At 50.6% G+C, this 27,464-nt stretch overlaps 1 protein-coding gene across 3 annotated transcripts in view; it reads left to right on the forward strand.

Annotated features, from left to right (window-relative positions):
• LOC138837706 (F-box only protein 21) overlaps window positions 1–21,824 on the forward strand; it is a 28,505-nt gene extending 6,681 nt beyond the window's left edge. For 2 of the 3 annotated variants that reach the window (XM_070036651.1, XM_070036653.1), the window contains exons 4-12: window positions 4,446–4,567; window positions 6,459–6,605; window positions 7,119–7,255; window positions 9,171–9,307; window positions 12,250–12,429; window positions 13,328–13,460; window positions 15,497–15,708; window positions 16,915–17,072; window positions 19,892–21,824. In XM_070036651.1, coding sequence (XP_069892752.1) covers window positions 4,446–4,567; window positions 6,459–6,605; window positions 7,119–7,255; window positions 9,171–9,307; window positions 12,250–12,429; window positions 13,328–13,460; window positions 15,497–15,708; window positions 16,915–17,072; window positions 19,892–20,082 — 1,417 coding nt within the window. In that variant the 3' untranslated portion in view covers window positions 20,083–21,824. The remainder of the gene's footprint in view (window positions 1–4,445; window positions 4,568–6,458; window positions 6,606–7,118; window positions 7,256–9,170; window positions 9,308–12,249; window positions 12,430–13,327; window positions 13,461–15,496; window positions 15,709–16,914; window positions 17,073–19,891) is intronic. The other variant, XM_070036652.1, reaches the window with a different exon arrangement.
• The last annotated feature ends 5,640 nt before the right edge of the window (window positions 21,825–27,464 follow it).

Raw genomic sequence — 27,464 nt, forward strand, 5'->3', positions numbered from 1 at the left:
GTAGTAAGAATAGATTCACAAGAAGAGTCAAAAAATATATAATTAGCTGGGAAGGTGGCTCAGTGGTAGAGCGCTTGCCTTGCATGCCTGAGGCCCTGGGTTTGATTCCTCAGCACCACATAAGCAAAAAGAAAAAAAGCCAGAAGTGGCGCTGTGGCTCAAGTGGTAGAGCGCTAGCCTTGAGCTGAAGAGCTGAGGGACAGTGCCCAGGCCCAAAGGTCAGGCCCCATGACTGGACCCCCCCCTAAAAAAAAAAAGAAAAAATACATAATTATATTCTAAGACTACTTTCAACCTCAGTGTTTAAAGTAGGTAAAATGTGATCAGCACTAGCAAAAGTCAGTTCAGAAACATCCCAGAATAACAGATAGTTATTTAAACTCTAAATGAGTTAGTTTTTAAACTCTAAAGGGGAAAAGATAAATTGATTAATGAATAGCATTCCATGTAACTAGGAAGTAAAACTTGGATGGTACACATATACACACAAAAATTTAAGATGAAACAGGTGATATTTAAAATGATGACAAGAAAAATTCTGCAAGGAAATAGGAAACTTAAAATGACCTCTGTAGCCATGGTTGGTAAGGGAAGCAGCAGAAGTACAGATGAATCTTTTGTGGATGTGGTATGGATGTACGCACACCAGTCCTGGGGCTTGAACTTAGGGTCTGGGCTCTCTTCTTGAGTTTCTTTTTTTTTTTTTTTTTTTTTTTGTCGGTCGTGGGGCTTGAACTCTGGGCCTAGGTGCTGTCCCTCAGCTCTTCAGCTCAAGGCGAGCGCTCTACCACTTGAGCTACAGCGCCACTTCCAGTTTTCTGGTGGTTTATTGGAGATAGGAATCTCACGGTCTCTCCTGCCCGGGCTGGCTTTGAACCGCGATCCTCAGATCTCAGCCTCCTGAGTAGCTAGGATTACAGGCATGAGCCACCAGCACCTAGCACTTGAGTTTCTTTTAATCAAGGCTGGTGCTCTGACAGTTGAGCCACAGCTTCACTTGAGGCTTTTTCGGTAGTTTTATGGAGATAAGAATCTTGTGGCCTTTCTGCCTGGGCTGACTTTGAACTGTAGTCCTCAGATCTCAGCCTCCAAATAGGTAGGATTGTAAGTGTGAACTATCAGCGCCAGATTCAGACAGGGATCTTTGATGACAAAGAAACTTCGGTGTGAGTGAAGATGTCATAAACTAAGGCAAGGCTGCTCTTAGGATTGTCATCAACAAATGTGGTGAAAAATGCTTTGACTTCACTATTCAAATAACTTAAAGAACAATGCAGTGATGCCTTTTCCTTAACAAAGAATCATGTAGCCAGTAGCAACATGTAAGGTTATTCCTTTAGAAGAACTATCACACGTTATCCCTGGCCTGACATACATGAAGTGTAAACCGGCTGTTCTGCCACAGCAGGGTACTCCACACGCAAGTATGTTGGGCCTTCACTTTTCACAGAGGACCCTGTTTGTGTTCGTTCCTGGCAGTGCTTGTTTGCTTACAGAAAGAACAGAGTGGGAGAGTGTGATGTAGTAGCCACAACCCCTGAATATCTAAAGATAATTTGCATTTATGTCCTGTAGTTGTGTTTTCATTTTTGTTTTGGGTTTTAAGATGGTATCCCCCCGTGGAGGCCAGGCTGGCCTGAAACTTACGCTCCTCCTGCCTCAGCCTTCTGAGTATGGTATTTTAGGCATGTGCCACTGTGCCCAGCAAGATTTGAAACAAGATAAATGAGCATAGATCATACCTGAGAAAATTGACCCAAAATAACCAACAGGATATACATTAGTAAAAAAAAAAAATCACTGGATTTTAAAGATGGGAAAATCTTGTGGGAACTTCAGCAACAAAGAAGAAAATCACTTATAAAGAAAAGGAAATGAGAATCTATCGTCAGACTTTTCAGCAGCAATGGTGTATGCCAGAAAGAAAAAAAGATACTCAAAAGATTGAAAGAAAATGTCAGCCAAGGATTTTTATATCCAGCCAAACTGACTTCCACATATGCAAACTTAACAACTTGAAAGACTGTAGAGACCTGTGCTCCTCTCCCTAGATCTGCTGAGAGATGAGAAAACCACCGACTGCTGGTGATAAATGGGCCCTGTCTTGTAGACTTAAGTCCAAGTGAGAGGCATGAGCTGTCTCACTGTGGACTCACACCTGAGCCCTGTCAGAAGAGCATGGGAAATACTGTTTTCATGCAACTTGTCATTACCGGGGCCGATGGGAATCCGTGGAGTATTTGTATTTAAATGTACACAAGGGTATGTGCTCACACAAGTGTACAGCCACTAGACTAAGGTCTGGCCGTCATAAGCAGGTAGAGGTGATCTTCCCAGCCACTCCTACAGAAAGAAGTCAGAGGCTGTTAAGAAATGGCTGCTGCTACATCCAGCCTGGGAAACCCCTGGAACATCTGGGCATCCTTGAGTCAGATAGCAAGATACCTGACGGCACTTCATATCAGAAGCATTTAGGCCAGCTGTGAAGAGTCGGAAGATGTGCAGGGTGGAGCATCAGTGTGAATGGGAGTGGCGTGAATGGACCCCACCAGATAGGTCTAGCACTGTGGTTCATAGCAGTATTTGCACACAGTAGTACTTGGTGGTCTCGGGAGTATAATAGAAAGTCATTATTTTGAAAAATAATAAGAGGAACAATATGAACACAGATATGAATAAGGCTGGTTCACTTATAGTTACTGCCTCTAAGGAATCGACAGGTGGGTGTGAGTCAGAATGGCTGCTAACATCACAGAAAAGACAGGCATTAATAGTCTTATTATTTTATGGTGCTAACGATCAAACCCAGAGCTCATCCTACCACTAATCTGTCCCTGTCTCCTTGTTACTGCTTCTTGATGGAAGACCTTTCCACCTCCTGGGAAGGCATCTGGCCAAGTAACACATCTGATTAGACTGAATCCCTCTGTCTAGTTTCCAATAGAAGATGTTCAGAATAATACATTAAACATGTGGGTACAGCCAGGAAATTCCAGTCCACCAGAAGCTACAGTTCACACAGTCTGGTTTTCTTCAACAAATACAAAAATACAAAAGAGTCAAAGGGATGGAAGTGTGGCTCAAATGGTAGAACACCTGCCTAGCAAGCTTGAGAGTCTTAAGAATTCAAATACTGCAATACCAAAAGGTAAATAGAGATGTTGTGTCAGACTAGAATATTTAGGGATGCACATTTGGCAGTTACCTCTAGAGCACAGCCAGGAAGCGATAAGCTGCAGTGCAGGATGTTTCAGGAGAGGGGCCTATGGAGGGCTTACGGAGCGTGCGGAGTTCTGCCTGGCTTGGTGATATAGGAGTATTTGTGAAGCTGCTTGATTGTTCCATGTGTTTCCTGAGGTGCATTTTGCAACTCCCGGGTTAAAGAGCAGGCAGAGCAGGCACCTCTGCTGATGGCACTGCATCCCTGAAGATGGGTGAAAGGAAGCTTGTCCCTGACTCCCACTTTCTATGATCCCTGGGCATTGGAGTGATCTGGTGAGGAGCTTCAGGCAGCATCTGCTCTCCATCAGACACAGCTGTAGACAATGGGGAGATGGCAGCAAACACCCCTCAGCACCCTGCCTTCTTGGAGCTTGCAATGCAGTGGGAGAGACAGTGCTGAAAAGCAAGTTATTTATTACATTAGAAAAGGAAAACTGCTATGCGGCAGTGCTAGGCAGGGAACAGGGTGAGGGCACTATATGAGAAAGAGGTGAGCAAGGCTGCAGCCAGCCAGAGGCATAGTCTGGGCAGATGAACACAGCCCGCCGCTGAAGGAGCAACTGAACTAGGACCATCAGGAGCTGCAGTGAGCAGGGATGTCTGGAATTGATGGAGTGGTGAGGTAGAGCAGTACTGGAGAATCTGGTCTGGCCTCTGGTGAGCTGCTGAGCACCATGGAGCAGAAGCACAGTGCCTGCCATATTGCAGCTACTCTGGAAAAGGGCTGGGTTGGGTTCGAGGAGTGGTCCATGGTGGCTGTGGGCCATAGTGGGATGTGCAGTAGCAGTTGGCTGTGTGGGGCTTAGTTCTGGGGAAAACTCTTAGTCAGATAAATGGTCAGAATGGGAAATATTTGACCTCCCAAAGTTGAAAGAAGCCGCCATGGCCACAGGCATAGAAGGGGAACGTGGTGTGAGCTGTGGTAGCCCAGGAAACCAGCTGCAGCATCCCAGATGCTCAGCTCTTCCAGGCTGTATTGCATTCTCTCTGCCAGACCTGTGGAAAGTAGACCTGAAGCTGACCAGAACTGGTCCACAGCCTTTAACACAGCCAGTCACCACCCCCTGTGGGTGCAAGTCCTAAACGGAACTGGCTATTTCCATGCCACTAAGGATTACAGGAATGTGAAGCAATTCTGGTTGTCCTGTTAAGATCTTGATATGATAGTATGAAGTCAAAACTAGGCAATTGAAATTCTTACTGACTTGTTTGTTGTTTCGCAGAAAAGCTTTGACCTGGAAATACTATGCCAAAAAAATTCTTTACTACCTACGGCAACAGAAAATTTTAAATAATCTCAAGGCTTTTCTTCAGCAACCTGATGACTATGAATCCTATCTTGAAGGTAGGTCTCTGGGTGCTGGTGGACGAGGGTGTGGGAGCTGCCTGGGGCAGTGTGGAGGAGGATAGGGGTTGAATTTGTGGTCTGACCAGTGAATGAGGCTGCACTGCAGAGGAGAGCTAAGGGTCTTTTTGATGTGTTTCAAAGTCAGCTAAAGAGACTGTGTTTTCTAATGACGCGTCATTGATTATGAGCGACATGTTGCCTAATGAGGTGAGTTCCTTCTTCTAAGCTTGGAAACATGGTTTCCAGATCAGCGATGGATGGGTCCCTGTGTCTGTAAGCTAGAGCACGTGTCAGCCTCTGGTCAGAGGTTAATGGGGACAGGCTGTTCTGTGCTCCAAGAGCAGGAAGGAGCTGGGTGGGCAGGCATGCGGAGGAGCCACTCCATGTTCCTGCAAGGTTGAGCAGGAACACATTGTGACTTGAGTTTTCCAACAGCCTTGATTCCTGGAATATTATACAAGTTGTGGTTATGAAGTCCACGCTCACTTTCCCCCCTGCTCTCAGTGAGTCACCCTGTTTGTGGAGTTTTCCTTTTCTGCCATTTTCAGTTGTGTCTCCAGCCTGTTGTGCTCCCATGTGGGCTGTCACCACTCTCCCCGGCAGCTTTCTAAGGAACCTGGCTCTTCTGCCTGCCAGTCAGCCAGCATGCCCCAGCAGCCCAAAGCAAACCCTGTGTGGCTGTAGTCTACTTTTCAGCACCCCTTACAATCAGTCGTCCCCCTAATGCCACACTTCCCCCACTACCTCTGCAGTGCCCTGCTGCTTCTCCAGCCAAGGGCCCTGCAGAGACCCTGGGCTCCTCGCTGGCGTTGCCCTGCCTCCTTGCCACTGCAGCTCAGCTCTCACCGGCCTCGGCTACTGATGTCAGCTGGCTCCATCCTTTCTGTTTCAGCTGTGTACATTGTGCTTTTGACCTTTGAGACAGGGTCTAGGCTAGCCTTGAACTCTCAGTCCTACCTCTGTCTCCCAAATGCTGTGATGACAGATAATGTTCTAGTATGTCTAGCCCCTTATATTGAGTTTTTTGTTTCTTTGTTTTTTCCTATTGGTCCTGAGGCTTGAACGCTGCCTGGGAGCTATCACTGAACTTTTTTGCTCAAGGCCAGCGCTCTACCATTTGAGACACGGGTTTCTGAGTGATTAATTTCTTGTGTTCTAGATCCTTAAGATCTCTGTGCACCCCACAATGCCTATTTTAGGTTATGGTTGATTGTAGAAAAGTCTAGTATCATCCAAAAGAAAATGAGAAATCTTGTCATAATCAACTAACGTGAAGTATCCTCATCACCTTGGGTTTTCCACACACGCGCTGGGGTTGAGATCCTGTTGGAATTGCTCATGCCGGCCAGCACTGTAGGCCCTGGAAGCTGTGGGATTGCCAGTGATTGAAGGAGGGTTTTGACCCAGAGTGAATGACTAGAGTAAGTGCAGGTGCTCCGGGAAAAGCCTGGGAACCACAGCATTAGGAGGGGAGGGACTGCAGAGCAGTGCAGCCATGCAGGAACACCTGAACTCGGGCAGCAGACAGGGCAAGGGGGGAAGGTGGAGTTGTCTCCAAGTCTGGAAATGAAGTATGCAAAGGGCCTGTCTATCACTGAACAGTTTCATATCCTATGTCTTGTACTGTTAAGTTTTCCAGTTGCTGGATTGGGGACCTATAGGGGAGTTAGAAGGAGAGTCTCTTTTTCTGTTTGAAGGAAAATAAGGAGCTGCCATAGCTCATATGACCCCTTGGGAGAAGCTCAGTCTGTTTATTCATTTTTTAGTGTGTATGATGTGCAAGGCCTGAGACCAACAAGGAAGGCTGTCTGGTGGGATGGTGTGGAAAGCCTGACTTAGGGTGTTAGGTGGGTAGGAGAGCTGATTCTGTGGTTCTTGTTTATCTCAGGTGCCGTCTACATTGACCAGTACTGCAACCCCCTTTCCGACATCAGCCTCAGAGATATCCAGGCCCAGATCGACAGCATTGTGGAGCTTGTCTGCAAAACCCTGCGGGGTGTCAACAGCCGCCACCCTAGCCTGGCCTTCAAGGCAGGTGTGGAATTGCTTTGGACCTAGCTGTGCTTGCAGGGGAAACCTTAGAACAATTGATGAACTTGATGGTTTCAGCCATATGGCCCTACCATGTAACTCATGCCTGTGATCCTAACTACTCAAGAAGTTGAGATGTGAGGATTCTGATTCAAGACCAGTCAGGGCCTTTTGTCCAAGAGACTCCATCTCTAGTTAAGCAGCAAAAAGCAGGGCTCAGAGCTGGGATGTAGCTCAGTGGCAAAGCGCTTAAAGTGCAACATGCTGGGTTTGATCCCCAGTGCCAAAAAGACAAAATATATATATATATATATATATAGTTTAAAAAAAAAAAGCAGAGCTCAAGTGGTTGAGCACCACCAGCGTGAGCAAAACTAGACAGAAAAGTGATAAATGACAGTAGTCACATAAAGACTTCCACCCATCTTCTCCCTAGATTGGTTGCCTGCTGGGGGTGGTGGGGGCAGGATCATGATCTTGTTTGTGCTGTGTCCCAGGGTAGATCTCTGTGTTGCAGGTGAGTCCCCCATGATAATGGAGATAGAGCTCCAGAGCCAGGTGCTGGATGCCATGAACTATGTCCTTTATGACCAGCTGAAGTTCAAGGGGAACCGAATGGACTACTATAATGCCCTCAACTTATATATGCATCAGGCAAGTGTGGCCATAGCTTTAAGACACACATGAGTGTCTGTGGGTTCTGCTGCTTCCATTTGTTCCACCAACCCTGAATCAAAAATACATGGGAGCCAGGCACCAGTGCTCACACCTGTCATCCTAGCTACTCAGGAGGCTGAGATCTGAGGGTCATGGTTCAAAGCCATCCCGGGCAGGAAAGTCCATGAGACTTATTTCCAATAAACAACTCAGAAAGCCGGAAGTGGCACTGTGGCTCAAGTGGTAGAGCGCTAGCCTTGACCTGATGAGCTGAGGGACAGTGCCCAGGCCCAGAGTTCAGGCCCCACGACTGACCAGAAAGAAAATTAACAATAACTGACTGTAGTGACTACAGCATTTTCCCTTGCCACCTGAGTAATACAGACACTTGTGAAGTGTGTAGGTAACACAACTGTAGTCCAGGGATGACGTGACTAGGGGAGGACAGTGGAGCTTATGTGCAAATGCTGTGCTATTTTATATAGGGTACTTAGTGTCCATAGGGTCCCTGGAACCAGGTCTCCCATGGATACCAAGGGATGGGGGTGAGGGGTGTACACGCGCACATACTTCTAGCTCATCTATGATAAATTGCATTTCTTGCTGACAAGAGCTGTCTTCTCCACTCTGAATGTCTAGTAAATCACCTTTTCCTCTGCCACATGGAATTACAAGGTTTACTCTCCCTGACAAGGACTGTCCTTTATGCAAACCCTTGAGCTGAGTGTTACTAGAAGCAGACTCTGTATCCCTCGCTCCATGGTCAGTGCTCCTGTGACCGCGGAGCCGCAGATGTGCTCAGGGTTCCTGCAGCTGCCCTCCAGGGCTGGCCAAAATGAAGCCACTTGGGGTTGATGTCCCTTCAATGTTGGTTTGGATTTGTTCCTTGCCTCTCTCCATTTTCATATCTATTGTTCTTTCTGCTATTTTATTTTATTTTGTTTCTTCATTGACGTCTGAAGTTCATCTTTTATGTCAAAACAGTGTTCTTTTGGTTGTTTTTTCCAAATACTTAAAAATATAAAAACGTGCTGGCATGATGGTATACATCTTCCGGGGGGGGGGGGGTGTAGCGGGCAGAGGTTGAGGCAGAAGTCTCAGACAAGCCTGGGCTAGATAGTAAGACCCTGTCTCACATATAACAAAAAGGAAAAACTCGTCTTGCTCTGGCTATACCAAAATATCTGGTAGACTGTGTGGGTAATATCTTTCTGATTCCCGATCTAAGTAAATAAATTATTCTGCTGAAGCTGCAAAAGCTAGCATTATAGGCTGAGGATGTAACTCAGTGGTAAAGCACTTGCCTAACCACATGCAAAGCCCTAGTTGCATCCCCAGTACTGCCAGAAAACAAATGTCACATTGTATCCCATAAATACAGTTTACTCTGAGCCAGTTAAAAATAAAGTCGGGTGCTGGTGGTGCATGCACGTAATCCTAGCTACTGTGGAGGCTGAGATCTGAGGATCGTGGTTCAAAGCCAGCCCGGGCAGAAAAGTCCCTGTAGAACTCTATCTCCAATTAAACACACACAAAATAGAAGTGGAACTGTGCTCAAGTGGTTATAGAGTGCTAACCTTGACCAAAAAGTGCCCAGGCCCCAAGTTCAAGCTCCACAACCAACAAAAAATAAGATTAAATTGCCTAGTGCTCAAGCTTGTAATCCTAGCTACTCAGAAGGCTGAGATCTAGAGGGTGGCAGTTTAAAGCCAACCCCTGGCAGAAAAGTCCAGGAGACTCTTTATCTCCAAAATGAACGACAAAAGACTATGCTGGAGGTATGACTCAAGTAGTCAAGTGCCAGCTAAGCAAGTAAGTAGAGCAATGAGAGGCCCTGAGTTCAAATCCCTGCAGTACTGACTGTATGAGAAGGATGATTCCTCCTGTGACTTCTCTGTATCTTCTCGTTTAGGTTTTGATTCGCAGAACAGGCATTCCAATCAGCATGTCTCTGCTTTATCTGACGATCGCACGGCAGCTGGGAGTCCCATTGGAGCCTGTCAACTTCCCAAGCCACTTCCTACTCCGGTGGTGCCAAGGCGCGGAAGGGTGAGCCACCTCTGCCATTTCAGAGCTGGTGCTAAGAGGAAGCTTGCTTTCCTTCCAGCATCAAATCAGCTGAAACCAAACAGGCTAAAACCAGAACCAGGGTGCTGATGGTGTTTTATGTATTGATATTCCAGTTGTGATATTTTATCATAAACAAGTGCTTCCAGCAGAGGAGGTTACATAAAGGCAGTTTCTTACGTGAATCTGTAAACATCACAAGACGTTTAGTTAAGAGAATATGACTGCGACTTCAAGGTCTGGCTCTCAAGGTCCCTTTGCTCTAGAGTAGATCAGATCAAAGAGTTCCTAGACTCTTGCTTACTTTCTTCCATAAATTCTCCTTCCTCCCACACATACACATGAGTCTAAGAACAAATATGGGGGCAAAACTTTTCTGCAATGTTGGTGACCAACTGATGTGAATTATAAAGACTTGCATATGAGTTCTGTTTTCTTTTTTATCATCATCATCACCTTTATCATCTTTGCAGTGCTTGGCATGGAACCCAGAGCCTGTGCACGCTAGGCAAGTGCTCTACAACAGAGCTGAGACATCTCAGTTTGGTTTTATACAGGGTCTTGGTATGTAGGTCAGGCTGGCCTTGAGCTCATGTAGCCCAGGCTGATCTCAACTCTGGATTCTCTTGCTTCAGAGTCCTAACTGCTGTAATTACAGGTGGGCACAACAGCTGGCTGTTGTTTTCTTTTAAGCCTAATGTCTTACCTGGCTAAAGGTTCCTTTTTGGCTGTAGTCTAGCTTTTCAGAAAGAAATTGATTGATAGAAATAACTTCACATTAAATTTTCCACTTAGCAGAGAAAGATGAAAAGCTTGTATCCTCTCTCCTGTTCTTTGAAACTGCTGGCTCAAATACATTCATGCCCCATCGTGTGATAGAAAGCCCTGAAGACTGTGACCTCAGTCTCAGTGCCTTCCTGTGTAAAATGGGGCAGATGTTTTCGATGAACAGCTTGGGTGCTCACAAGAGGAGATTGCTTACTTTGCATCACTGCCTGGCAGAGTCTCACTGGTGCCTCTAAGCTTGCCTCCTCCCCTTCCTTCCCCACAGGGAATACCCAGCTAGTCTGAAAGTATTTACTTGCATGTAGATTTGTTGCTTCATTATGTGTGTGTGTTTCCTTAACAACTGTGTTTATACGTTCCCAAATTCATGTTCCTAAAAATGTACTAGGTGTTGAACATTCCCGCCCCCCGCCGCTTCTCCCTTACTTTAAATGAAAATAATTTTTTCAGCCTATTTCCTTTTCTCAACCCAGCCTATCTTCTTGCATATCTCTAAAATATTCTTAAATTTATATAGTACTATAGTGCTCCAGCCTGGGAGCTGTCCCTGAGGTTTTCTGCTCTTGAGCCACACCCACTTCTGACTTTTTGGCCATTAATTGGAGATTGGAGTCTCAAGGACTTTCCTGCCAGGGCTGGCTTCAAATCTCAATCCTCAGATCTCAGCCTCCTGAGAAGCTAGGATTACAGGCATGAGCCACTAGGGCCTGGCATTAATCACATTTTAAATATCATTGCCGTGTTTGATTTGTCCATTTTCTGTCCAGGAGATTTTGCTCATAAACTTGGCCAGTAAATTTTTTTGTGCTTTTCCTTATAAAGTTTCGGTCTGATGAAAAGAGTTAAGAGTTTCTTGTTTCTAGACCATTTATATAACTCTTAGATTTTTGCTAAAAGTAGACTGTAAACAGAACACAATTCAGAGAAGAAATCACCCAAGATTCTGCACATGCACAAACATACCGGTCCTGGAGCTTAAACTCATAGCCTGTGCACTCTTCCTGAGCTTTTCTGCTCAAGACTAGTACTCTGCCACTTGACAGAGCTCCACTTCTGGCTTTTTTGGTGGTTAATTGCATTTGGCTTTATGGACTTTTTTCCTGCCCAGGCTGACATTGAACTGTAATCCTCAGACTTCAGCCTCCTGAGCTAGAATTGCAGCTATGAGCCATCAGTAAATGGCCTTTATTTAGGATTCATTCTTTTTTATTTTTTATTTTTATTTTTGCCAGTCCTGGGGCCAGAGGTCTGGCCCTGAGTGCTGGCCACAGTGCCACTTCCAACTTTTTCTGAGCAGATGGAGACAAGAATCTACAGACTTTCCTGCCTAGGCTGGCTTAGAACTGTGATCCTCAAATCTCAGCCTCCTCAGTAGCTAGGATTGCAGGTGTGAGCCACCAGCACTCTGCTTGTTCAGGATTCTTAACAGCCATAGAGAAGCTGCTCTGGCTGGGATGTAGCTCAGTGGCAAAGCACTTCCCTAGCAAGTACAGCGTCCTGGGTTTGATTCCCACTACCCCCCCCCTCCCCAAATACAGTTTTAAAAAAAGCTGTATTCGCAAGAGTCAGCTAACCCCTCCACAAGCTCCCACTCAGTATGCAGTAAAAACTCGTCATGGTACTCCACTCGGCTCTGAGCGTGAAGCATGAAGCATGGCTCCTGGGCCAGTGTCATCAAATCCAGCTAAGGCCATGATGGGAATGGAAAGCAGAGGACTGAGCTCTTCATGGTGGTGTGCTGTAACTCTTCTCAGATGCTGGTCCCACCACAGCCACTGCCAGAACTTTCTTTCTGTCACTGAGCTCTGATAAATGTCCATGGCATTTTGGGGATCTGTGTTGCTAACACACTGCAGCAGCTGGCGTATGTCAGAACTGTCTCTTAAGTCCGGGACACTGTGGTCTTGATGGCCTATGTTCATAAGGCGAGGTTTGAGCTGCTTACTCAGGACTTTGGGTTTGGGGGGTTTGGGTTTGGGTTTTGGTGTGGTTGGTTGGTTGGTCTTTAGACATGGTTTCATTCAGTGGCCTGAGCCAGCCTCAAACTTGGGATCCTCCTGCTGTCCATGTTCAGTTGGGGTGTGGGAATGTCCAAGACCGAATCCTTCCTGTTTCATCTGGTGTTGGCTCTTGGTTAGGACAACCCTGGACATCTTCGACTACATCTACATAGATGCCTTTGGGAAGGGCAAGCAGCTGACGGTGAAGGAGTGCGAGTACCTGATCGGCCAGCACGTGACTGCGGCGCTGTATGGCGTGGTGAACGTGAAGAAGGTGCTGCAGCGCATGGTGGGGAACCTGCTCAGCCTGGGCAAGCGGTAAGAGCGGGCCTGGGTGCCAGGGCTGTCTGTTGGTCTGGGAGAATTGGGGTTTTGGTAGCACTGGGATTTGAACTCGGGTGCTGTGCCTCCAGAGATGCTCCAGCAGCCTCAGTTCTTCATGAGTGTTCCTGTGACACCATAGAGCAGTCTGGGCACTGATGGTGTCACTGCCCCGGGAAGGGGCTGGTCCTGTAGCCTTGAGCTCACGCCGTTTCCATGGCCTCAGTGCCTTTTCTCAGAGGCTTTTGCAACGGTCTTAGATGAGCTCTCGGTAAACATCTGCGTGTGTGCCTACCTCACCCAAATAGGATTCTGACAGCTAAAGAGGATCTGCTTGTGATTTGCATAAGATGAGGAGAAGCATAGTATTCTGGGGAAAGTTGTAGGTGTGTGTTACAGCAGTAGTTTTCTGCTTGGTATCCAGTTTTTTTTTTAATAGACTATTTTAGATTGCCAGCAAAAGTGCACAGAATGTAGAGTTCCCATATGTTCCTGTCCCTGTACACACATGACCTTCTCCAGTGTCATTGTCCCTCACCAGAGAAGACTTTTGTCATCAGAGCTGGTCCTCCGTTGACCTGCCAGCATTGCCCCAGGCCGTAGGCGGCGTTGGGGTTCACTCTGCATGCTGTAGAGCCCCACAGAGCAGTCACTCTGCCCTTCACTCCCCCCCACCCCTTTCTTACAGCAGTGTTAATGAATAGTGAGGATTTCACTGAACACAAGGTTTCTGTGTATTATACATTTTGTTAAGAGCATTATAACTCTCCACAGAAAAAGGGGGAAATGGCAGAGTCAGGAAAATATATTTGGAATTTGTTAGTTCCTTTCCAAAAAGGGGCTCCTGATTGCAAAGTGAACAGACAGGATGAGACAGATCTGCTCTTGTCCCTAGGGAGGGCATTGACCAGTCATACCAGCTGCTTCGGGACTCGCTGGACCTGTACCTAGCCATGTACCCTGACCAGGTGCAGCTGCTGCTCCTCCAGGCCAGACTCTACTTCCACCTGGGGATCTGGCCAGAGAAGGTAATTATTTTACTTTGATGCTTCTTCCTTGCCTTAGAAAGGAAAATTCTGATGGAAAGGTGGCCATCCCAAATTAAGTCTTCCGGTCGTGACCTGTCAATGAAGTTCTTCTGTTCTAAGGAGCATTGGTTCTCCTGTAGAACTTGGTGTCTCCTCTGTGGCGGGACACTGAGCTCCCAGGGCCATACCACCCCACTCATCAAGGGATGCAGTCCTGCAGCGAGCAAGTAAAGTGACTCCGTAAAGCATCGGAGTCCAGCCGCCATGCTGTTCTTCTTGAGTGCTCCCTGTGGCCGAGGCACAAGCGCACATTGGCAAGCCATGGACCCGGACTCCTGGGCCCACTTGTGACCATGCCAGAGCTACCGTGCCACCCGCCCTGTCCTTGCTGCCCCCAGAAGTAGGTCTATAACCGTGTTGTTTGTTAGCCAGCATGGAGAGGGATCAGCTCGAGTTCTCACTGGGGTGTTGCATGGACTCATCTCCAAATCACCAAAGAGGGATGTGCAGTCCATGCTTAGCCCTGCCCTCCTCCTGAGCATTGCAGTGGAGAGGACCCCTCCCACTTCCAAGACAGCCCCTTACTTGTTGGAAAAAGAGAGCCCCCCAGTTGGTGCTCCCTCTTAACTGTCCCTGACTACACCGTGGCTGCCTGCCCCTGCCATGCATGTCCCTGAATGCGGGGTCTGTTCAGCCCTCCAGGCGCTGACTGCCCAGAAAGTCCATGGCCTCCATTGTTCATTCTTGTCACTGGGCCCAGAAAATGCTCTGCCTTCCTTATCTGGCCTCCGCACTGCCAGCTGCCCCAGCTGGTAACCACCTTCCCTGTTCCCAGATCTCAGCTTCCTAGGTTTTTGCTCCATTCTTGCCCTCTATCCCCCTGCAAGGCTCTCTGCAGTGTGGGCTCTCCTGCCTGCGCTCTACACCCTTCCCCTTCCCCTTCCCCTTTCCAGGCAGGCCTCCCCTTTCCCCTCACTGCCATTCTCACCCAGGTATGCATGGCTGCTGGGCCCTGGCTCCCCAGGCCTCCTCCAGAGCCGACATGGGCTCAGCTGCCTGCTTGGCCCCTTTACTCTGCTCAAGTCGTCTTGACAAACTGTCATACAAGTTCCCTCTCTGACCTCAGCTCCCTTAACATCCCTGCCTGGGGCAGGCTCTTGAATACAGTGTGGCCGACAGGCCCTTGGGGTCCTCTGGACATGGAAAAGACTTTACAACTGACGGGCTTTGAATACGGGGACCTCTTGTTCCACTGGAGAAGGGGGTGTTGGGGAAAGGCCTGTGAGGGGTGGGAGGAGGTGTAAGGCGGGTATGCTGAGCTCATTCTGACCTAGGGTTAGCCATGGTGCGCATGCTTTCTACAGCCTCAGCGTCTGCTCTCTGAGGCCCAGCGGTGACCCCGCCATGGGTAGAGGAGAGCCATGCATGCATCCTAAGGAAATGAAGGCCCTCGAGTGCCAATCTAAAATAAGGCTGGGTTTCCATGACAATGGCTTCTGTTGCATAGGACTGGTCCTAACTGAAGGCTCAGTTGTACTAGGAAATAGGGTGGTGAGTCATCATTTGATAAGTGAGGAAAACAATTCACAGTTAAAAACAGCTAGTTTCACAGATCTGGTCCTGGACTGGAGGTTGCCTTTGCCACTGAGCAAGCCTGTGATTTCAGGCGCAGGAAGGTGGAAGGACAGACTTGCCAGAGAACTACACGTGTGTGTGCATGCACTCACGCATATGTGTGGTAACCTGGCTCGGCGCTCATTTTTCTGTAGAGGCACCGTGAGCAATTAGGGTGCTGGCCGTGGAGGCGGGCAGGCCTCCCATCCCTAGGCTTCTTCAGTGACCTTTGCCGTCCCCCCAGCACTGAGGCAGCTGTGTCTGCATGTCTTTGCAGCTCTTATCAGAGTAGCTTAGGATTTTCTCCAGGCATGGGGGGCCTGTGTGGCAGCCCCCCTTGCTGGCCTCTGTCAGATTACGTAGGTAGGTCTAGATCCCACACTGCGGAAAAGAAAAGGCCTGGCGAAAATATTATCTCCTAGTCTTTCTGTCTTGTCTTGAAGGTGCTTGACATCCTGCAGCACATCCAGACCCTGGACCCCGGGCAGCACGGGGCGGTGGGCTATCTGGTGCAGCATACACTCGAGCACATTGAGCGTAAAAAGGAGGAGGTAGGCGTGGAGGTTAAGCTGCGCTCCGATGAGAAGCACAGGGACGTCTGCTACTCCATTGGGCTCATTATGAAGCATAAGAGGTGAGTGCGCAGGACGCAGAGCCTCCGGCCAGCTGGCACGTCACGGCAGGAGGACCCAGCTCGGAATCACGGCTGGCCGTGTCCGGCCACTTGCTGCTGTGTGCCCAGCTCTGCGAGTCTGTCTCATGATCCTAGGCTCTGTGCACGTGAGCTGTCCTCCACACACACTGTCTGACGTGGTGCTCATTCCTGCCAGCAGACCTGGGGCCGAGGGCTGCTCTTCACACTGCACTACTGGCCAAGGCTTCTGTGCTGTGGTTCTCGCCTCTCTGTGGCGCTACACCGGTTCTCTGGTCTTTTCAGACATTTGGGCCATTCAGGTTTCTTGGTGGTTTCAAGTACTTGGAGATTTTCTGTTATTATTGCTCCTATTGATTAGCTGTTCTTACCCTGAACACGAGTCCCTGTGGGAGGAAAAGTCCAAAGTACCTCCTCTGCTGTGGCTCTGTGTGTCATCCTCTTAGTGTATTCTGGTGTTTGGTTTTTTTTGTCATTTTTTTTCCTTCAGTTTTATTATGGAAACTTATAAGCACTCTTATGAATAGAGCTGTGAGCATAATGAGCCAGGTGTGTCGTCATCAGCCAGCGTCAGCAGTTAGCACACAGGCCAGCCTTCACTGCCCACCTCTGGTTCTGGTCCTCCCTGCTCAGTTGGTGCCAGTACCGGCAGGCATGTCACTTTGCTTCTCGAAATGATAAGGGGCACGCACTCGTGTTCTCGTGTTCTCCCCCCCCCTTTCCTCCTAGTTTATTCATCATTCTGTTAGCACATCTAACAAATCATCATTCTTTGGCTTCATCCACTCTCCAGCCAGAGCTCATCCTTCTGGCTATCCTGCATGTGTGCTAGTTGATTGTCATCAGGCTGCTTAGTCTTCATGCATTGTTGGTCCTGTCGCTGTCTAAGGTTCTACACCGGCATCCAGGCTGTTGGCTGGATTGGTTTGGATATGACGGATCTGGCCAATGTCCTGATACCTTTTTACTTAGACAATCGGCTGGCCTGTCATTCTTTGCTGAGAACTTTGTTGATGATAGGAGTTGTTTAGTGAAGAGGGCAGGGGTGTCCTGAGTAGTGGGTCAACCCAGAACAGACAGGTGAATGTGGAAGATGTAGTCTGGAGAAGCCACACCATTTTCCCAGCAGATTCCCACAGTTGCTCTGATGGGCCAGGGAACTGACATGTGGTGTCTTCTGCCCACTAGGTACGGCTACAACTGTGTGATCTACGGCTGGGACCCCACCTGCATGATGGGGCATGAGTGGATCCGGAACATGAATGTGCACAGCCTGCCGCACGGCCACCACCAGCCCTTCTATAATGTGCTGGTAGAGGATGGTTCTTGTAGATACGCAGCCCAAGGTAAGGAGCTCCGCTGACCCTCCCTGACCCCTGGGCCTGTTTTCAGCACTCAGCATCTGAGTGTGCAGAGGTGGTGGTTGGGCATAGCTAACCTCAGGACTAAACTTGAGCGGGCATGCACTGGGGCAGCCACACACAGCAAGGACCCTATACCAAGATTGCTGTCATGCTGTGATCTGATTGGTCACTGCCTGTGCCAGTCAAATTTCGCACAGTTCTACCTCCTACACATGTGCCCTCTGGGCCCCTGTGACTTTGGCTGTGCCTTCCCACTGGTGCCCTCATGTGGTCACATTTGGGAACTGCAATCCACAGTGCTGACCTGAGTGCTAGTGTGATCTTTGTAGGTATTTAGTATGGCAAACTGAAGCAGGCAGGGTAGAGGCCAGAAGGCTTTCAGAGAATCAGCCTTTTTTATTTAGGCCCTTGTTGAATTTCACTTGTATTGAATTAACTGTGACAACATTAAGTCATTTGCTGGTTGTGGTGATGGTACTAGGAATCAAATCCAGGGCCATGTGAGCGCTCTCAGGCAGAGCAGCTTCACTCCACTATTGTCTGTCCTAACCATCAGCAGCTGCCCCTCAGGGAGACACACCACACAGTGAGACGAGTAGGAAGAGTGCAGAATGAGAGAGGCTTCGTGTCTCCAGGGACTTCAGACTAAGAGCACTGTCCAACAGTTGAAAGCGCAGCCAGGCGCTGGTGGCTCAGTCTGTAACCCTAGCTACTCAGGAGGCTTAGATTTGAGGAATGTGGTTTGAAGCCAGCCGAGGCAGTAAAGTCTATAAGAGTCTTATCTCTAATTAACCACCTAAACACCAGAAATGGAGCTTTGGCTCAAAGTGGTAGAGTGCTAACCTTGAGCAAAAAAAGGAAAAAGAAAAGGCTCAAGGCCCTGAGTTCAAGCCCCACAATCAACCCCCGCAGTAAGGCAGTAAGCCTGCCTTTTCTTGGACTTACTACACCTGATTTTGGCAAATGTAGTCACATATAAAATCAAGATATTCCAAAATCAAAAATTTTTAATTCCCACACATGAATTGCCCAGGTCAGCGGCTGCGGAGGCCGCTGGGGCCCTTCGTACCGCTAGTTGTATTTCATCCAGTATGGGATTTGCTCAGTGATTCTCTGCCTTGAATTTTGTGAAGAATCTGCCTCCCAAAAAGCACATGCTGGGCTGAGCCCTGGCTCGTGCCTGTGATTCTAGCTCCTCAGCGGGCTGGGGCCAGAGAATCACAGCTCGGGACTGCAAAAGTGGAGGTGCGACAGCGTTACCATTTGTTTCAGGTGTGGGCTTTTTTATGTTCTTCAGTGCTGAATCACATGACCATTCCCTGCATTGCCACAAGCGCAGCCACACTTAACAAATCCCGGTGACTTCGGGTTCCTAGTGTGTCTTCTGAGCTTCTGTTGCCCTCAGGAGGAGCTCGGGGAGCCATTTGAAGGTCAGGGCCGCCGGCACTGGTGCTTAAGCCGGTCAAGGGTTTAGTAGCAGCTCCTCCCCATGACCAAGGGGACATTTGTCGTGGCTGCCTGGTTGTCTTGGAGATGGTCTCAGCACGCTGCCTTGTTTTGTTGTGTGGTCTGTAAACTGGAAGTTAGACCCGCCACTCGATCACATCAGTGAATGTTCTGCTGTGATGTGTTTTGGGTTGCATCTGTGCAGAGTCGCAGCCGCCGTTTGGGGTGTGCCTCCCCCTGGGGACAGTCCCCCGGCGTCCTGTGAAGGCTCATCCCAGCACCCAGCATCCCTCCCGGGGGCGTTGTTGCTCAAGGCGGCCACATGGCACTGTTCTGCTCTGCTCTGCTCTGCGAACTAGAGTCAGCCGCTGCCGCCCCGCCCCGCCCCACCAGAGTCCTGGGTTTCAGCTCAGTGTTGTGATGTCCTTTGAGACGATCTTGGCTCTTGTCAGCCCATATTTAGCCAGTGGCAGATGTTCAGAAACTGAATTTTGAAACCCTAGGTATGGGTGGTCCATTTCTGGATTTATCCCATTGCCCTGAGTAAAACCCATTCGTAATGCAACACACACACACGCACGCACGCACGCGCACACACACGCATCTCTGGCACTTTCCCTGGGCGCTGTGTCAGGCTCCACCCACCCGATCTTGTGTTTCAGGCAGGCCCCCAGTAGGGGGCGTGCGTCGGTATGTGTTTGGCCACTAAGGGCCAGGCTGTGCTGTGGGGTGCACAGAGAGCGGGCAGGGGCAAACCTGGGAACACGTCCTATGGGGCTCTGCCTGGCCCAGCTCATTTCCGAGCAGGTGGTAAAGACTTGCTGGGCGTAGCTGGGGCGGGACACCCGGGCTGTGGCCAGGGAGGAGCCACACAGCACTCAGATGCCGCGGCGCCTGTGGAGGGGCCGCACTGTGCGTTCCCCCGCCCCATCGGAACGTGTGGTTTTCTCTCGTTGGCGGAGGTGGGCAGCGCAGCCGCCGTGGGTGTGCTGCGTGCGGGGTGGGGTGCGCCTCCTCCCACTACCTCCTGGAGGCGTCCGGTCACCTGGGGACCCTGCCGCTAGAAGCAGGGCTGCGTGGCAGGGCACAGGAGCGGGCGTGGCTCCCAGGGGCTGCCGGGGCAGAGGGATGGGTGTGTCCCCAGTTGATGAGTCCCAGGAAGATGCCCCCCATGGCCACCCCCACCTTTTCCTCTAGTCTCCCCAATACCCTAAGCCTCTTCAGTCTTTTCTCAAAAGGAGTGACCAGAGGGTCTCTGGGGAAAGCTGCTGCGATAGAAACTGTGCTCTCGGGGCTGTGTGCCCCTTTGCCGATAGAAACTGCTCACAGGGCTGTGTGTGCCCCTTTGCCTATAGAAAACCTGGAGTACAATGTGGAGCCCCTGGAGATCTCACACCCTGACGTGGGGCGCTACTTCTCGGAGTTCACCGGCACACACTACATCCCCAACGCAGAGCTGGAGCTCCGCTACCCGGAAGACCTGGAGTTTGTGTACGAGACGGTGCAGAACATTTACAGTGCCAAGAAGGAGAGCATCGACGGCTAGTCCCAGCAGGCACTGCGCCTCGGCGCCCCCCAGGAGCCCCGATGGCCCCTCTGGACTCGGCCGCCGGAAGCCACTTGAGTAGCAGCGCCGCTGCGTGGCTCCGCGCGCCCCCCCGCACAGGGACGAGGTCGTGCTCCGCTACACTAGTGAACGGACTGGAAGGCACTGTTGAGTGGCATGGCTTGTCTGCTCGTCCTGTGACCGTGTGTGACCTCACAGCCCGCCCCCTCCACCCCGCCCTCCTCCCTCTGTCTGTCTGCATTTGTCTCCCTGCGGGCCACCGGATAGATGGGTTTGCGCAGTGGGGTGATTCCCTCCTCCTCCGGGGTGCAGTCCTGGTGGGGATCAAAGGCCTCTTCACCCTGCATTTGGCCGCACGCGCCTCGCTCTGCGTGTGGTGGAGGAGGCCCTGGCAAGCCAGTGGCAGTTAGAATACTAGAAGTTACCTTCTGCTAATACACGAAACACAGACTGCAAGTGTTCATCTTTCGTTTTTTTAATTTAAATCGGGAAATGGCAGTTTTCCCTTCTATATTCCTTGGATTTATACACATTGCTATAAATCATGAGTTTTCTATTTTATTACATAATATTATTTGAGAAAATGCATAATAGCAGCCTTTATGAGTGGAGTTTTCCACATTCATCTATTCCTTCCTTCAAAATGACTGCTTGTTTCTAGAAATCTCCAGAATCACAAGTGGGTCATGGTTCCATGGTGGCTGGGTCCCTTCTCGTAGCGAGCCCAGTGCGTCCAGTGTTTAGTACCTGTGCTTTGGGTCTCCAAAGGTCCGCAGTGGGGCTTGCTTTTCAAGTCAGGAACTAATGATGCTTAGTTTTGAAAAGAGCACCCCATGCTCCACATTCCTCCCATCCCCTCCTAGTCTTTCCCTGAACGCAGGGTAGAGAGGAGGAAGTCGGTGTCTTTCATTTGAAGAGGTGGGCTCGTGAGAACGAGGCCTGCTTGTCATGTCCCGCAAGGGGAAGCCGGAGGCCCACCCGGCGCGCTGTGCTTCTGCGCTCCGCCGGAAGCGAGCTGGGTCCGCAGGAGCCGCCGCTGGCCGTGGCGCAGCTGCTCTGGAGAGCGGGACGCAGGGGCTGCACCTCTGCACACCCCTTGCCATTTGCATGCAGTGTTCCCTGTGCTCGCCAGATGTGGGGGTCCACCTCAGACACGAGGGGCCGGTGCAGAAGTTAGCATCGCTAGAGGGAGGCAGCCGTCCCAGCCCCACAGGTGAACCTGCTTCTGGAAACCCTTCCGCTCACCAGCCTGGCCTGCCGGGCGGCGGGGCGCCCGTGCCCAGAACCGAGCGGAGCATGCTGAGCTAGAGCCGCCGCCTGTCCGCCGCCGGTTCCTTGCTCCTTACCTGCCGCAGACCAGGAGACACGTCTGGCCGCCACTGACCGCTGTACATAATGTACCTAGACTTTTTAATGTGTTTCTTCATCAGCGCCTCGTTTGGCTCCCGGAAGCCACTCACCTGTGTAAGTTGGTATTTGGGCACTTTATATTTTTCTAAAAATGTGTTTTGGATCCTGTACTCTAATAAATCATAAGTTTCTTTTTAAAGATTTTTCCAAAAGTTTTCTCCATTTTCAAAAAGCCCTGTTAGAAAAGTAGAACTTTCTCAATGTTAAGGTATTAACTATTTGGATATAGTATCTTCTTTCTCTTCAAATGGATGCCAAGATTTTTTTTTTGTACAATGATTAATAAATGGAACTTACCCAGAGAAACCCCACCAACAGCCTGCCCCGTTTCATCTTGGAACTAAGTCTGGCCCGGTGACACAAAGGTGGCGTCGCGTCTCCTTGTGGGGTATGCGGAGTCCTCGGAGCATGCTCACGCTGCTGAGCTTCCGGTTCTTCTGGGCATGCTCAGGCTGCTGAGCTTCCGGTTCCTCTGGAGCAGAGGCTCCACGCTCTGACCTGCCAGGTGTGAAAATGAGGCGGAGCCAAGGGCAGTGGGCACGGCTTATACCTGCCCAGCCACAGACGGACAGACGCGGGCAGGCCCAATCCTACATCCATGGCCCAAGCCTGTACCATCCTATCATAGCACCTACGCCCAGCTGCCCTGGCCTGGGGACCCCTGGCCTCTCAGGCCCCTTGTCTGCTTTAATCCTAATTGCAGTTAGGTGACGCTAGACTCTGCAACCTGTCACCTTAAAATCAAAATGCAGCTATTTGCGCTTTCGTTTATTTTGTCTTGGTCTGTGTAGATGGAAAGAGAGAATGTTTGCCGGGACAAAATGAAGACTTGAGGGCTGGGAAGGTGGCTCAGTGGTAGAGTGCTTGCCTTGCATGCATGAGGCCCTGGGTTTGATTCCTCAGCACCACATAAGCAGAAATAGCCGGAAGTGGCACTGTGGCTCAAGTGGTAGAGCTTCAGCCTTGTGTGGAAAAGCTCAGGGATAGCACCTGGGCCCTGAGTTCAAATCTCAGTACTGATACACACACACACACACACACATACAGCTTCATCTCACACATATACACACACACACACACATACACACACACAGTTTCATCCTGGGCCCTGAGTTCAAATCTCAGTACTGATACACACACACAGACCCCAGCTTCATAGTGCTTCCTCTAAATCTGTCGTTGGTGCCTGGATGTCAGGCTCACCTGCAGCTGTCTGGATGGGAGATGTGTGCAGTGCCAGCATGGAGTGGGCCGGCTCACTGCCCCCCTCTTCTTTCCTGGGATTCCCTGTTCTTTTGACTGGGGTCCCAGGGCTGTTCCCTTCATGCAGTGCTGTCCCTGCTGGCCTGCAGCCCCAGGGCCACATCATGCGCCACCCCAACTCCCCGGCAGGAGCTAAGGCTTGAGTGTTCATCAGTCCCCGGGCACTGGATCTTGATTTCCGGGGAGGGAGCACTTCGGTACTGGAGCCTCCGGCCTGGTCTGCAGCCAGGTGCTGCCTGGCGCATCCACTCTGAGCCTCTGCCGCCATCCTGCTCAGCTCCTGTGGAGAAGGAGCAGGTGGGGTAGGCGGGAGGGGGGCTTCTCCAGCTTTCTGGACCCCCAGGCCCCTCCATCAGGCATAGGTAGTCAATCCTGCTCAGGGCTGGGGGACCCCAAAGCCTTACTCTGCTCACACAGTTTGCCCATACCTGGGATTTTGCCTGGCACCCGTGTGGGCCTGGGGCAGTAGGGTGGGCTCAGTCCTTCACAGCCCACCTTTAGACGCGTGACATGATCCGGCCAAGAGGGGAGAGGCAAGTCCTTCACCCCCACCACGTGGGGTCCCTGGACACGGGAAGTCCACCTTTGCATATCCTTCCTCCTCTCTCTTCTTGCGAGAGGGGACCCAGAAGGGTTCAGGGCTGGCTGAAGCTGGCTGAAACCAGCTGGTGTAGTCAGCGACAGGGACAGCAGACCTTGCGCACTGCTGAGTCAGCATGGCCAGCGCCCTGGGGCTCTGCGGCATGGCCTTTGCCTGGACTGGCCCAAATGGCAGGGCTCGGCTTTGCCAAGTCGCAAATGATCACCTGCACAGCTTTGCGCCTCACTGTGTTTATCATCGCGGGGGAGAAAAGGGAAGGGGGGATGGGCGCGGCTGCCCACCGCCGCCCCAGGCTGGGAGGTGCTGGACGCAGATCGGGGCTCAGAGATGGCCACTGTTCTCAGCCAGGATGCCCCCCTCCCCACCCCACCCCGGGACAAAGGCCAGATGGCTGAGGGACGGGAGGAGGCGAAGGAACCAGGGTCCTGCCTGGCCTGGTCTGCGCTGTGTGATCCTCTCTGCTCTGAGGGGCGGGGGCACCGTTTCTGCGTGTGCCTCCGGTCAGTGAGCCACACCATCGAGGCCCACGGATGCTCTCGGCTCCTGCACTCCATGGGCGCCACGTGCTCATGGCGGGACCCTGGAGGGGTTGCTGACGAAGTCTCAGGTGAGCGCACCCTGCTCCCCTCATTTTCTAAGGCTGAGGTTTCATAGCCCAGGGTTCTTCCTTCCAGGGCCACTCAGTCACGGGAGACAGGGAAAGGATCGCCACATGCACATGGCCACATGCGTGGCAGCCCCCAGCTTCGGCTCTGGCCTGGCTTCTCTGGGTCTCAGTGCAGGGACTCGGAGTGGACATGGTGGGACATCACTGGGGGGAAATCTCAGGCTCCACCAGGTGAATTTGACTTAGAATGTGTTAGCCAGGCCGGGCACTGGTGGCTCACGCCTGTAATCCTAGCTACTCAGGAGGCTGAGATCTGAGGGTCATGGTTCAAAGCCAGCCCAGGCAGGAGAGACCGTGAGACTCCTATCTCCAATAAACCACCAGAAAACCGGAAGTGGCACCGTGACTCAAGCGGTAGAGCGCTCGCCTTGAGCTGAAGAGCTGAGGGACAGCGCCCAAGTCCCGAGTTCAAGACCCACGACCAACCAAAAACAAAACAAAACCAAAAAAACTCAAGAATGGCACCCAGGCCCTGAGTTCAAGCCCCACAACTGACCCCCCCCCCCAAACAAAAGAGTGCTGAGTGCTTGGAGAAAGTCCAGCTGGCCATTCCTCTGAGAAAACCCACGGCAAGACAGGCAAATGGAAAACAGTTTCTAATTTTTTTTTTCTGTTTTGCCAGTCAGGTGACCTTTGGTGACAGATTTCTACAAGAAGCATCACAGGCTGGGGATGGGGTCTGTCCCTTGCTGTGAGCTCAAGCCTTCAGTGTGAGCCCCGGCCCAGCCTCGGGGCCCACGTCTCCAACTTGGGGGGGTGGGAGACAAGATGCTTAAAGAAACTAGGTGATGCTGGGCGCTGGTGGCTCACGCCTGTAATCCCAGCTACTTAGGAGGCTGAGATCTGAGGATCGTGGTTCAAAGCCAGCCCAGGCAGGAAAGTCTGTGAGACTCTTTATCTCCAATAAACCACTCAGAAAACTTAGAAGTGGCGCTGTGGCTTAAGTGGTAGAGTGCTTGCCTTGAGCTGAAGAGCTGAGGGACAGCGCTCAGGCCCCGTTCAAACCCCACAACCAACAAAAAAAGAAAAGAAACTAGGTGATCTCTGCTATGGAGACTTCAGCTGGCAGCATCCTATGTCCGTCCCTACGGTCCTATGGTCCCTGCTGCAAAAGCAATATGTAGAGAAGAAAGACTGTCACCAGCCAGGGAATGTGTGTCTCTCAATATGGCCTGCACAGGAACTCAGATCTCTGCATACACAAAGGCAGACGCAGTCCAAGAGGCTGTCACCTCCAGAATGGGGAAACAAAACCGGTGTTTCCACAGAGTGGAATATTATTCAGTCATACAAAGGAATGGTGAACCAGGTGCAGAAGGGCTCGTGCCTGTAATCCTAGATACTGAAGAGGCTCAGAGCTGAGGATCACAGTTTGAAGCCAACCCAGGCAGGGAAGTCAGCGAGACTCGTATCTCCAGTGAACCAGAAGGAAAAGAAAAAGAAATGAAGCTGTGACTCAAGTAATAGAGCTCTAGCCTTGAGCAAAGAAGCTCAGGGGCAGCGTCCAGGCCCTGAGTTCAAGCCCCAGGACTGGCACGAAAACAAAAAAGGCAGAAATGGCATACTTACACATGCTATCAAACACATGAACACTGGAAACATGCTATGTGGAAAATGTCAGATCTACAGAACATCACTTCTGTTTGAAATATTTCTATATGAAATACTGAGAGCCAGTAGGTCCATAAACACAGAGAGTGGGGGGGGGGCAAGGGGGGGCCACAGGGGCTGGAGGAGGGTGGAGTGATGACTAGAGGGTGTGGTATATATTTAGAAATAACCAAAATGCTCAAAGATGGACTGAGAGGATGGCTGCTCATTTCTAAATATACTGAAAACCCTTGATGCGCGCACTTTAAATGGGAATTGGGTGAGTCCAATCTCAACAAAAAATATTACAAGAATAAAAAAGCCACATCCGGGCATCCTGAGCAGGAGCCTCTGGATGTACAAACTGGAGGATGTGTCCTTCCTTCAGGATAAGTCTGACCCCGGTGTCTTTTTGGCACCAGTACTGGGCTTGAACTCAAGGCCTGGGCACGGCCCTTTAGCTTTTTCACTCAAGGCTGGCGTTCTACCACTTGAGCCACACAGCTCCACATCCAGCCTGCCCAAGCTGGCTTTGAACCATGATCCTCAGTAGCTGGGATTACAGGCATGAGCTGCCGGCAGCCCTGAGGTCTTCCAAATGCAAACCTGGCCCCCATTCATTTTCTGTCATTGCTGTAGCAAAGCACATCCAATGGACAGACTTAGAACAATACAAGTTTAGCTTATTTATTGTATTACATGCTGTCTTTCTGCAATAATATTCTAATGACATTGGGCCACTGAGTAATAATCTCCCCCCAACTCCCAGTGAGCTGGGTCACTGAGTCACAAGTTCCAGACTTCAGTCCGTGGATCTCTGGGGCTGTTTCTGTCTGACTGGATGACACAAGATACTATCCTCACATCTTAGCTGATGTGGACAAATAAATAATCAATACTCCCTCCCGGAGCTCCTCCCGGGTTGCATCTGATGAGAAAATCCCCTCCTCCTAAGGCCTTCTTCCAGTCCCCACCTGGGCCAGCCCCACCCCCTCCACACCAAGCAGGGGACAAGTTAAAATAGATTTTGGGCCTCTGCCATCTCGTTCTGTTCCTCCACTAAGTTTGTTGCTCAGACAGCAATGCAGACTTGGAAATCCATCCAGGGACCAGCTTCTCTCTGCCTTGGGCAAGTTCCAGTAACTGGTCACTATTTATAATTATATAAATAATACAAAGCGTGCCCCGGCCACCCTCCCCAAAGAGCCTCCTGGGCCTCCGATGCTCAGTCAGGAGGCTGAGATGATCTGAGAACTGAGGTTCAAAGCCACAGAAAAGCTGGAAGTGGAGCTGTGGCTCAAGTGGTAGAGCACCAACTTTGATTGAAAAAGCTATGAAACAGTGCCCATGTCCTGAGTTCAAGTCCCAGGACAGGCACAAAAGCAAAGGAGTGGAGGACTGGAGGCTTGAGCAACCTCTATTTGTCTCACTGGAGGGAGGGCAGGGCAGGGCTAGCTGGAAGTCACCAGCTGGCAGTGATCAGGCCTGCAGATCTACCCCAGGCCTGCAGCGGTGGGGGGGGGGGGGGTTGAGGGGCGGGACCAAGGCCATGTCACCTGTGCCCAATCAGATGCGACTCTCCCGCCAGCTCTGCAGGGAGGCCCAGAGCAGACAGGTGTCCAGCCTACGCCATGCAGGGAGTGCCGAGGATCCAGCCTAGGATCGCTTAGGCTGTGAGCTGGAAGGACAACATGAATTCACACCTAAGAGGGTCTGGTGGCTGTTGCCTGTCATCCCAGCTGTGAGGGAGGGGTAAATGGGAGGATCAGGGTCCAGGGCAGGGCTGGGGGTGGGGGCGGGGGAAATGATGACAAGATTCAAGACGGTATT

The sequence above is a fragment of the Dipodomys merriami genome, unplaced genomic scaffold (genome assembly GCF_024711535.1).
Source record: "Dipodomys merriami isolate MVZ:Mamm:240054 unplaced genomic scaffold, mDipMer1.0.p SCAF_274, whole genome shotgun sequence".
Classification (NCBI taxonomy): Eukaryota; Metazoa; Chordata; class Mammalia; order Rodentia; family Heteromyidae; genus Dipodomys; species Dipodomys merriami.